Raw genomic sequence first — 12,030 nt, 5'->3', positions numbered from 1 at the left:
TAGAATGAATTTGGAAGTGTTCACTTCTCTACAATTTGAAAGAGTTTGAGAAGGAATGGCATTAATTCTTCTTGAAAGTTTTGGTGGAACTGGCCTGTGAAATCATCTGTTCTAGGGTTTTCTGTTTTCAGAGCTATTTGATTGCTGATTCAGTCTGTTTACTCGTTATTGATCTGTTCAGATTTTCTGTTTATTCCTGCTTCATTGTTGGTAGGTTATGCGTTTTTAGAAATTTATCCATTTCTTCTAGGTTATCTAAGTGTTGGCATGTAATTGTTCATTGTAGTCTCTTACGAACCTCTGTGTTGGGTTGGCCAAAAAGATCTATCATTTTTTTTCCCCAGAGATGGTTCTTAGTTGTCTTTAACTTGATTTGAAATAGTTTTCTTAGGTTGTATTGTGTATAATGACGCTGTCATATCAGCGTGCATTAAAAAAAAAACTTACTAAAAGTTGGTGAATTTTTGTGTAGCCATTTTAATATTGAAGATATTTTAATATTTTAATATTGAAGATGAAAAGCAACATTTTGACATATGATGCTTTATTATTTCAAGAAAGGTAAAAATGCAACTTAAACATACAAAAAAAGATTTCTGCAGTATATTGAGAAGGTGCTGTGACTGATCAAATGTGTCAAAAGTGATTTGTGAAGTTTTGTCCTGGATTTTTTTCGCACTGCATGATGTTCCATGGTTGCAGAGACGAGTCAAAAGTAATAATGATCAAATTGGGACGTTAATTGAGAAGTCAGTTTTATACCACATAGGAGATAGTTGACATACTCAGAATATCCAAATCAAGTGTTGAAAATCATTTACACCTGCTTGGTAAATTAATCATTTTGATGTTTGTGTTCCACATAAATTCAGTGAAAAAACTTTCTTGACCATATTTCCGCATGTTATTCTCTTCTGAAACATAACAGAAATGTTCTGTTTTTTAGAACAAATTGTGATAGATGATGAAAAGTGGATACTGTATAATAATGTAGAATGGAAGAGAGTGTGGGGCTAATGAAATAAGCTACCACCAACCAGACCAAAGGCTGGTCTTACCCAAAGAAAATGATGTGCATATAGTGGGATTGGAAGGGAGTCCTCTATCATGAGAACCTTCTGGAAAACCAAATATTAACTCCCATAAGTACTGCTCCCATTTAGACCATGGAAAGCAGCACTTGATGAAAAGCATCTGGAATTAGCAGAAAATGCATAATCTTTCACCAGGCTAATGCAAGACCACATGTTTCTTTGATGACCAGGCAAAAACTGTTATGGCTTGGCTGAGAAATTCTCACTGATCTGCCATATTGATCAGACACTGAACCTTTGGATTTCCATTTATTTCGATCTTGACAAAATTCTCTTAATGGAAAAAATTTCAGTTCCTTGGAAGACTGTTAAAAGGCACCTGGAATAGTTCTTTGCTTAAAAATAAAAAGTTTTGTAAAGATGGAATTATAAAGTTGCCTGAAAAATGGCAGAAGGTAGTGGAACAAAATAGTGATACACTGTGCAATAAAGTTCTCAGTGAAAATGAAAAAAATGTGTCTTTAATCCAAAATTGAAGGAACTTCTTGGCCAACCAAATATTTCTAATCCAAAATCAAAGGAACTTCTTGGCCAACCAAATATTTCTGCAGTATTATTTGAGTCTTCTCTTTTTTTTCTTAGTCTAGCTACAGTTGTCAATTTTGTTTATCTTTTTAAAGAACCAGCTCTTAGTTTTGTTGGACCTTTCTACTGTTTTTCTTGTCTGTTTCACTTATTTTCCCTCTGATCTCTTATTTCTGTCCTTCTGCTATTGGGTTTTACTTTGTTCTTTCTAGTTTCTTGAAGTGATGTTGTCTATTCCCAATTGTTCTAATTTTTTGATACATTCTGCAGCATCTCATTGGGTTTGATATGCTTCCATTTTCATTTATTTACATATAGTTTTCTATTTCCTTTTGGTTTTTTCCTTTTACAATTGCTTGTTCAGAAGTGTGTTGTTTAGTTTTCACATGTTTGTAAACTTTCCAGTTTTGCTCTTTTTGTTGATTTGTAGTTTCATACCATTATGGTCAGAAAAGATAGTCAAAATGATTTTAGTCTTCTTAAATTTGCTAGGACTTGTTTTGTGTCCTGTCATATGATCTTCTAAGGAATAAGCGTCTTTTTTAATAGTCTTTTCCTTTAAGCTGTATACTAAAGTTAAGGAGTTAACATACCATTCTAATATGGAATTATAGTTTTCTAACTCTGTCCATTTTTAACCTTTACCAGAGTGTTTCATATGTTATCATCTTGCTTTTTAGTGTTTTTTTTTTTTTTTCCTCAACTTGAAGAACTCCTTTTAGCATATCTTTTCAAAGCAAGTATACTGGTGTTGAACTCCCTCAGCTTTTGTTTGCCTTAGAAATCCTTTATTTCTCCTTCACTTTTGAAGGATAACGTTGCTGGGTAAAGTATTCTTGGCTGGCAATGTTTGTTTTTCAATAATTTGAATGTATCATTCCACACTCTCCTGACCTATAGAGTCTCTCTGAGAAATCTGCTGATAGCCTAATAGGATTTCCTTTGTAGATTATTTTTTTTTCCTTTTGCTGCCTTTAATATTCTTTCTTTATCATTGATTTCTGAAATTTTCATTATAATATGTTTTACAGAAGGTCTTTTTAAATTGTGGTAATAGGGTTTTCTATTAGCTTCATGTACTTGCATGTCCTTTCCCATGACTGCAGTGTTTTCAGCTATCATTGTCCAATTAGTTTTTCATCAAAGGGGAGAGAAAAAAAAGAAAAAACTCAACTGCTACAATGCTGACATCAATCCCCTAGTGCATTTTAAGTTTGGATTCTGCTATTGATAGCTGTATCCTCTCAAGAAATCATGTTTACTATGAGATTTAAAAGAAATATTCATTTTATTTTTAAAGAAATGTTCATTTTAAATCAACATTTTTTATTAAGTATGTAAAATACAAAACCTTAAATTTAGTATAAGATAAATCTTTTATACTTTATTACTAATTTCCCCAATTTTAAAATTATTTGCTACTTTGTAGTCTTTGTCTGCTGTTATATGATTGTTTCAACATGTTTTAGCAGAGGTTTCCTAATCTTTTTTTTTTTTTTTTTGGTCTAATAATATTCTATTTTTCATGTATGGAGATAATAGAAGGAAATGTACTTTGTGTTTACTTTTTCCCCCACAGAATTTGTGCATTTTCAATTGCAATGATCCTTCTCTTTCTTCCTGCTTACTGATCTAGGTGCTTTAATATTATTGACTGGATTTAGGAGAACAGACTGTGTTGTCTTGAACAATTGTAGAAATAAGCTGATGTACTAATGAAAGTTTTCTTGATACAACCACCCTGTAATAAGTCCTTGATTTGGATTTGCTGTCCTTGTTATTGCTTCTTCTAATATTTTTTAGGTCTTTTTTTTAATCATTTAATATTTGAAGGTCTCGCACTGACCTTTGAAGTCAAGATAACAAATAGTACATGTTGTGCTATACTCAACAAATGTTCTAAAATATGCACACTTCTTTCTAACAGTAGAATTTTACCAGCTATTGATACTTTATAATTTTTTTTTCATATGAAATGATGGATGACCACTTAATGGAGAGGAAAGTGAAGAAAAGAGTAACATAAGAAAAGAAGCACATCCTTATAAAAAATTCAGGATGTCACAGCATGAGGAAGTTCAAGCTATTATTGAACACTAGATGAAAAAAGTCAGTGTGATTCTAACTTTATTAATTTGAAATACAGTGTTCTGTATTGTAATTTTGAAACAAATAGAACTTGATTACATTAAATGGTGCATTAATATCCAATAATACAGTAGAATATTATTTGCTTTGCATTATGAGATTTTGTTTCTTTTTTCAAAGGCCATCATTATCCATTTCTCAATGTAACTAAATAGCATTTAAAATGTTAATAGAATAAAATGACAGATTTCAGGAGAACATTTATGTGAATTTTATTCAGTTTTAATTAATTTCTTTAATATGTTCTTTATAAAATTTGAAGCTTCTTACGGGATTACTGTGTTCTCTCCCTTTTACTCTTCATTACCACTTCTAACAGATGTTGAGAAAGCGCAGTATATTAAGCCAAAATAAGTTTAAGTTACTGTTTTTTAGTGACACTAGTAAAGTTACCTGTAAGAAAATTATCCAATGATGTGATTAAGTATTCCAGGTATAACATGAGGAAAAGACCTATAAAGCAGAAAGTGACCAGTAATTCACAATAGAAAACATTTAAGTTAGACAGGATATTTTTAAATATTGGATATAATGCAACAGAGTGAACTAGAAATTTTAACATAAAGAGATTCAAAACTTGAAATAGTATTAGTGCTTAAAATGTGATGAGTGGTTATATTTGGTCCTAAACAAACATATCTATTGTGAAGGTGAGGCATAGTAGTGCAAGTTAAATGTATTTACAAACCTATGGACGAAAATTTGGCTGTACTACAGTGGGTAGAAATTGAGTGATAAATTTATATAGGATTATATTAAAGACTGGGCAGTATGAATGATGCTTTCCTAGTAAAGAGGTAAAAAAGCAGGTATCTAGATCAAACTAAAAATGAATGTTCCCCATTCCTCCCAAGTCCAATTTAGTTATTATGTTGAGGCATTTAAAACTACTACTTCTGTTTGTAGAAAATGATTGCATATTAACAATTTCATATGGTTAATCCATGTAAGAATACCCTCAAAACACATTTAAAGTTCCAGTTAGCATATGGGGAAGGAATTTATAGATTTATTAAAAAGGAATAGATGGGATAAATTAACTACTAAAGTTTTAACTGTTGGGGATAATTATATTTTGCTTTAGTCTTCTCTATCCAAGAGAAAGATTTCTAAACTGTAAAGGGTAGAGGGTAGAGCTAGTGTGGTGAAAAAAAAAATCTCATATATGAGTGAGTACCTGGCTACTTTAAGAGTTTCAAATAAATTAAGTCCTGGTATACTGAACTAATTTAGGTATTCTTTGTGCAAACAGAGTAGACAAAAGAAATGGGAATACCCAATGAACAAGTATACAAAAAGCAACAAAGAATAGATCTTGAAATTATTGATGGGTGAATTTAGCTTTAACCCCAGGAAAATTTTAGACAAGCTTATTTAATAACTGTTTGTGTACTTTTATTTTTTTTAATTTTAATTTTTCATTGGAGTATGATTGCTTTACCATGTTGTTTTTCTGCTGTACAACAAAGTGAATCAGCTGTATGTATACATATATCCCCTCCCTTTTGAACCTCCCTCCTACCTCCCCCATCCTACCCATCTAAGTCATCAAAGAGCACTGAGCTGAGCTCCCTTTACTTTATAGCAGGTTCCCACGGTAGTGTATATATGTCAATCTTAATCTCCCAGTTTGTCCCACCTTCCCCTTCTGCCTCTGTGTCCCCATGTCCATTCTCAATGTCTGTGTCTCTATTCCTGCCCTGGAAATAGGTTCTGCGGAAGACCTAAATAGACCTCTCTCCAAAGAAGACATACAGATGGCCAAGAGTCACATGAAAAGATGGCTCCGCATCACTAATTATTAGAGAAATGCAAATCAAAACTACAATGAGGTATCACCTCACACGGGTCAGAATGACCATCATCAAAAATAACTACAAACAATAAATGCTGGAGAGGATATGGAGAAAAGGGAACCCTCTTGCATTGTTGGTGGGAATGTAAATTGTGGAGAACAGTATGAAGGTTCCTTAAAAAAGTAAAAGTAGAACTATATATGACCCAGAAATCCCACTTTTGGGCATATACCCTGAATAAAACATAATTCAAAATGACATGTACTCCAATGTTCATTGCAGCACTATTTACAATAGCCAGGACATGGAAACCATCAAAATGTCCAATGACAGATGAATGGATAAAGAAGATATACATAAATACAGTGGAATATTATTCAGCCATAAAAAGGAACGAATTTGGGGCTTTTATAGAGATGTGGATGGACCTAGAGTCTGTCATACAGAGTGAAGTAAGTCAGAAAGAGAAAAAAACAAATATCATATATTAATGCATATATGTGAAATCTAGAAAAATGGTTCAGATATGTTCTTTAAGGAGGTTGTCACTGGAACTTAAATATGTATACTAAAAAGGAATGTCAAACTAATCTGGCTAATGTAAGGTAGTGTAAGGCAGCTGTTTTACAAATCTAATGTAGTAGAGGTGTAGCTGGAAATAATCCCCTGTATTCTGTGCTGATTAGACTACCGGGATATTTTGCTCAGTTCTTACTGTTTTAAGAGGCTCAGATATTGATGAACTAGGTATTTCCCAGAAAAAAAAGCAGACACAGTAGTTTTATGGTGAAAGTGTTTTTTCTATAGGGAATGATAGGAAAGAAAGGTGTTTGTAAATTATTGCTGTGAGTAATGTAAAGGGGGACCTCACATGTTGAGGGACAAAATTAAGGTGCAAATGATAGTGATGTTTAAATATTTCATGAATTACCATATAGCAAAGGGATTTGACTTGTCTTTTATGTGTAGCTCTCAAGGGCTAAACTGTTATTCTCTGAAAGTTATGGGGAAAGCAATTGAGTTTAGTTAAAGAAAGAGTCTTTCCAAAATTAGAGCAATTTTTGAGAAGTAATCTCTTCTTTATTAGAAGTGTATAGGAAGAGTCTGAAAGGCCTTCAAACAGATATGTTATAGAAAGGATACTTTTGTGGGGAGAGAATTTGGAGTAGATCCCTAATTGGGCACAGTATCAGCATCACTTGCAGAGATTATTAAAAAAAAAAAAAACATGTTGAGAGCTATATATATTTCTGTAGACAATTTCATTAAAATATCTTATTCATTCCTATAGTTAAGTAAATGATTAAAGCTTTTGCCCAGTAGAATAATGTAAATTCCAGAAGGATAGGGATCTTGTTTGACTTATAAGTTGTATTTCCTCAATCTGTCACAGTGCTTAGCTCATAGTAGGTTGTGAACAAATATGTTTTAAGAAATATAGCAATAACTTTATTTGTAGCTGTTTATTAATTTTGTGACTTAATAAGTTTATAAATACGTAGAGTAAGTCTTATCTTGTTATTACTTGAATCTTTAAGCATTTTGGTCTCTTATTGAGTTAGTTCATATATCATTTTTTTAGAGAACAGTTTGGAAGCTTATTCTACAAAAATTAAAAAAAAATTTAGGAGACATAATGGATTCTGAATATAATATTTTGTACTTAAATAAATTTTATGCATATTTATATTTGAGTAATTTGTCAACATTTTATTGTGACATCAAAGATGTTTCTCTCAAAAATTCTTAATGAATTTCAAGATAAAGTTGGCATGTTCACATCACTACTTAAGAAAATACTCTGTGGTTGATTGTTCGAACCTGACTATAACTATCTTAGCTTCCTAGATAGAAAGGTGTCCTAATTAATGTGTGCTATTTTTCAAAGGTTGCCAAATCCTTTACAACAGTGGATGAAGAAGCAGACATTTTGTTCTGACTAAAGTTGTGTTGCTTGATTGCCCTGTTCTTACCAGTGTTTTGAATGTTGTAATCTCACTTTTTTAACTTTGAGAGCTAAAGTCCTTAGTAAATAGAGGCTGAGATAACATTTACTCTTATAGTGTTTTTAAAATACTTTAATCAAGGTAATTAATTATATATACTAAAACTGTTACCTGCTTTTGAAATACTGTAGATAGAAGGTTAAATATTGAGAGTGTGATAATGAATACTCGATATACTGGTATAGAGTTTGTGGGAATTTTTTATTTGTAGTTGATTCTCATTAATTTTACTTTGTTAGAGTGAAAGTTTAAATTGTTCATCTCTTATCTTGTGCTTATAATAGAAGAAGAAACAATGTAGTGTTTTAATCATAACTGCCAATATCTTTATCTAAAGACCTGTTGCCATTTTTATCTTTTCTGAAATTTTTGTCAGCAACAAAGGCAGGATTACATTTTTTTCCTTCCAGATTGAGTTGGTGTGATGTATTCTTGGTTATCAAAATACTCATAGCTTTGGGACTTTGGAATGGTAAATATTTATGATGTGTGAAACAGCATGATACTTAACTGTAAGATCTTAATTACATAAAAATGGATGCTTAGTTGTGAAAATGCAAAAATGAGACCTAGAACGCATCAGATGGTAAACTGCTTGTGATTGTGAATGATTTTGTTTTTTGCTTCTTGTGTTTTTTGATTTCCTGATATGCACATGTTAACTTTTAAGAAATAAATGTTATTTTAAAAACCTTAACAAAAGAATTAATGTGTTCAAATAGCGTATTTAATAGACATTTATTTTTAAAGATTTTTAAAAATTTGGCATATACTTTTTATTTTTGACTGTTTTATTTTTATTTATTTTTAGCTAACATATAATTGATTTACAATATTATTTGCAGGTATATAATTGATTCAAAATTTTTATTGATTGTACTGCATTTATAGTTATTATAAAATATTGGTGATATTTCCCTGTGCTGTGCAATATATATCCTTGTGGCTTACATACATTGTAGTTTGTATCTCTTAATCTCCTGTCCCTAAGTTGCTCTTACCCCTTTTCCTCTCTTCATTGGTAACCGCTGATTTGGTTGCTAATGGACTATTCATATTTTCTATTTCCTCCTGGTTTAATCTTAGGCGATTGTACATTTCTAGGAATTTGTCCATTTCTTCTAGGTTGTCCATATTATTGGCATATAGTTTTCCATAGTAATCTTGATAGAGACATTTAAATACAACACAGTAATAATTGTGTATGTGTGTCCCTTTATTTTATTGTTACTTTTGAGGAAAGGAACTTCAAGCATCCTTCTCTCCCAAAGGAGCTATATATATTCATGCTAGAAGAATGGGATTCACTTCTTTCTAGTAAAATACTCAAGGATTGGTCAAAAGCTAACTCTTTTTAATTGTATTTTTATAGTCATTTATCAGCCATTACAAATTTCAGAAAATGTTCTTGATAAAATGCTCTTTAAAGATGTGAGAAAAACAAAAAACATCAGTGCTCAAAAATAGTGGCTAAATGGAGAATACATGCAGAAGAGTGTTGACAGAACTCCTTATTGAATATAGAACCTAAGGCCTGTTGACATTACCAAATGTCTGAGAAAAATGTACAAATATTATCATTTCATGTGATAATATATATATCATTTTATATATAAAAAAGATTGCTGAGTTAGGAAACAAGGAATACTTTATGCTGTCGAATATGCAATATACCTTATACTGGAATTTTTTGAATAGCTGTTAGTGGACTACAGAACCTAATAGAAAACTTGTGTTTGAGATAAAAATGTATGTTTAAAGATGGTTAGTGAAAGTGAAAGTTGCTCAGTTGTGTCCAATTCTTTGCAACCCCATGGACTGTAGCCTGCCAGGCTCCTCTGTCCATAGAATTCTCCAGGCAAGAATACTGGAGTGGGTAGCTGTTCCCTTCTCCAGGGGATCTTCCCAACTTCGGGGTTGAACTGAGGTCTCCTGCAATGCAGTCGTATTCTTACTGTCTGAGCCGCCAGGGAAGCCCATAGAAGAGCGTTTAAATGAAACTTAAAAAAAAAAATCTATACTTTTATCACAAAGTGGTTGGTTTCATTTTTCTTTTCCTTTCTGGTATTTATGCACATATATATGTATTTTTAAATAATTTAAGTCATCATATATTTTGAAGTTCATATTTCTTGCTTTGTAGTTCATAATTGTTCCACACTGAGGTAGTTTCCAATTTTAATTATTAATTTTTATAGAATAGTTTATCATATATTCTATAATTCTGATTCTTTCTCCATCTGATTTTCTGGTTTATTCTTCATGTTGATTATGTTGCTTTTAGTTCTTAAACTTCAAATTGATTTTTAACCAGGGGCAATTTTTCCCCCGAGGAGATGTTTGGCAATGTCTGGGATGTTTTTGCATGTCACAAGTTTTTGGTGAAGGGGTGTTAATAGCATCTGTTGGGTAGAGGCCAGGTATGCTGCTAAACATTCTACAATAGACAGATAGCCCCCCTACAACAAAGATTCACCAGTCTCAAAGTTCCTAAGTCCAGTAGTTCCAAGGTTGAGAAATCCTTCCTTAAAGTAATACACCTTTTCCTCTATTTACTTACAAAATATGAACGTAGAAAAGCAAAGCAGAAGTAATGGTTGATTATTTCAAGGAACTCAGAGCAGTAAGAAATATTTGACTAGAGAATGAAGATAACTTCTATAATTTTCAGACTTTAATGCCTGCTCTTCCCAACTTAGAGTTGTGGATATTTCTAGAGTTTGGGATAGGAAGCAACTGCCAAAAAGGAATCTTCTTACATAGTACTGATGGTTATGGATTTTCTACCATTATTTACTTAGCATCTCGATATAAATCCTCAGATCTCCAATGTGTTCTTATGTTTTACATTCAAAGTTGGATTTTGCCATTCATCATTCGTTTTTTATAATTTTGTCAATTTAAGGTGACTGTTAAGTTGACCTCTGCCTGAAAAAAGATTGAGATGTTGAAAGGTTTTTTATTTTTATTTGTGGCATGGTTCTAATTGTATTAATCACAGTTCTTGGCTTAATTTTGCCTTGTTTCAACATAAAGGTATTATTTATACTGTTATTTATGCAGTGTGGTAAAATTTTGCCTTGCCTCAAGATCAGAAGGTTTCTATGTTTTGATTAAAATACAGTTTATGGGATGTGGAATACCGGAGGAATTTCACCCAGCAAGTAGATGCTTGTATATACTTACATAGGGAACAAGATCTTTGTTTTAGGGAAGTGAGAAGAATCCACATAGTATTTGGAGAATTGTGCAGATTTATGCTTTATTCTAGCTGCTTTTTAAGAAAATTAGATCACAAAACAAAAAAGGAGACAGGATCTAAGATGATCTTATAGGAGATGAAACCTCAAAAGTTCATTGATAACTAGAGGGGTAGTCTATAGTTTCTGAAACCAGAAATGGGGAAAACCTATAGATAAGTCTAGAAAGCATTATTACTGAAAACCTATGTGGTGTTATAGGCTTCTTCCTCTTTTTACTGTATGAACCTCTTGTAATACTCTTAATAAATTTTTAGGGACAACTGTTTATGGTGTGGACAGGTGTGAGAAGGTAGGACAGGAGTTCATAAAATTTCCTATATAGTTTATAAGATGTGTTATACTTAACCAAATGCTGTCTTTATTCTAAAGTTCTTTCATGTTATAGTAAGATTTATTTATATATTTAAATTTACAGTTTCTTTGACTATAGTGAACCAAGGAAGGCAAAATGGGATTGTACTTGAGAAACCATAGGAAAGCAAACAGAAAATCAGACTTCTGGGATTTAAAACAAAGTATTCTTAGGGGCTTTGTGGTAATGAACTTGAGTTTGTAAATCGTGAAATGTATGATGGAATTTAGACTTCTCACAGCATAGAATTGCTGTTGTGTGTGTACCCTCTTTTGTTTCATCATAATATTGGTGATTTAACTTTAAATGTAGGTTTTGCTTTTAGGTTTTAAGAAGTGAATCTTCTGTTTTATGTTTTTCAGTGAATATCACCTCAGCCAGGCAATTAACCGGATGTAGTCGTTTCAGCCATATTTTCCCTTCAGCTGCTTACCAGCACATTAAGATGCATAAGAGAATTCTGGGTCACTTGTCATCTGTCTACTGTGTAGCATTTGACAGAAGTGGGAGAAGAATTTTTACAGTGAGTTTAAAATTTATGACACTTGCATATTAGAGATTTACAACAATGGAAGCTAGGCTTCATGGCATTGAATTATGCTTTGTAAGCAGCTCTTCCTTTTTAGACACATGAATGCAAGAAAAAAATAAATTGAAATTGAAAATCTTTTCTCTTTTTATGTAAGTAAATGGATGAACTATAATGACTTATATCATTTGGGAAATCTAATGTTTTTAAAAATTAAATCATCAGAAGGCCTTATATTCTAGAGGTGGTTAATTTATGTGAATGAAGTTTTATCTACTTAATTTGATTTCATTCTATTTTAGCAAACATTAAAATGC

The 12,030-nt window shown here is 31.9% G+C and overlaps 1 protein-coding gene across 9 annotated transcripts in view; it reads left to right on the top strand.

Moving 5' to 3' along the window:
- The window catches only part of BRWD3 (bromodomain and WD repeat domain containing 3), a 156,926-nt gene that overhangs the window by 51,134 nt on the left and 93,762 nt on the right, over window positions 1–12,030 (top strand). For 7 of the 9 annotated variants that reach the window (XM_086389869.1, XM_086389871.1, XM_086389868.1 and 4 more), the window contains one exon: window positions 11,547–11,707. In XM_086389869.1, coding sequence (XP_086245995.1) covers window positions 11,547–11,707 — 161 coding nt within the window. Of the gene's footprint in view, window positions 1–5,845; window positions 6,016–11,546; window positions 11,708–12,030 lie in introns of those variants that run through there. The other 2 variants (XM_086389874.1, XM_086389876.1) reach the window with 1 other exon arrangement.

The sequence above is a fragment of the Bos grunniens genome, chromosome X (assembly GCF_055505025.1).
Source record: "Bos grunniens cultivar Pamir isolate PY7600 chromosome X, Bosgru_T2T1.0, whole genome shotgun sequence".
NCBI classification, from domain to species: domain Eukaryota; kingdom Metazoa; phylum Chordata; class Mammalia; order Artiodactyla; family Bovidae; genus Bos; species Bos grunniens.
The sequence above is the reverse complement of the archived record's forward strand: the minus strand, read 5'-3'. Positions and strand labels throughout refer to the sequence as shown.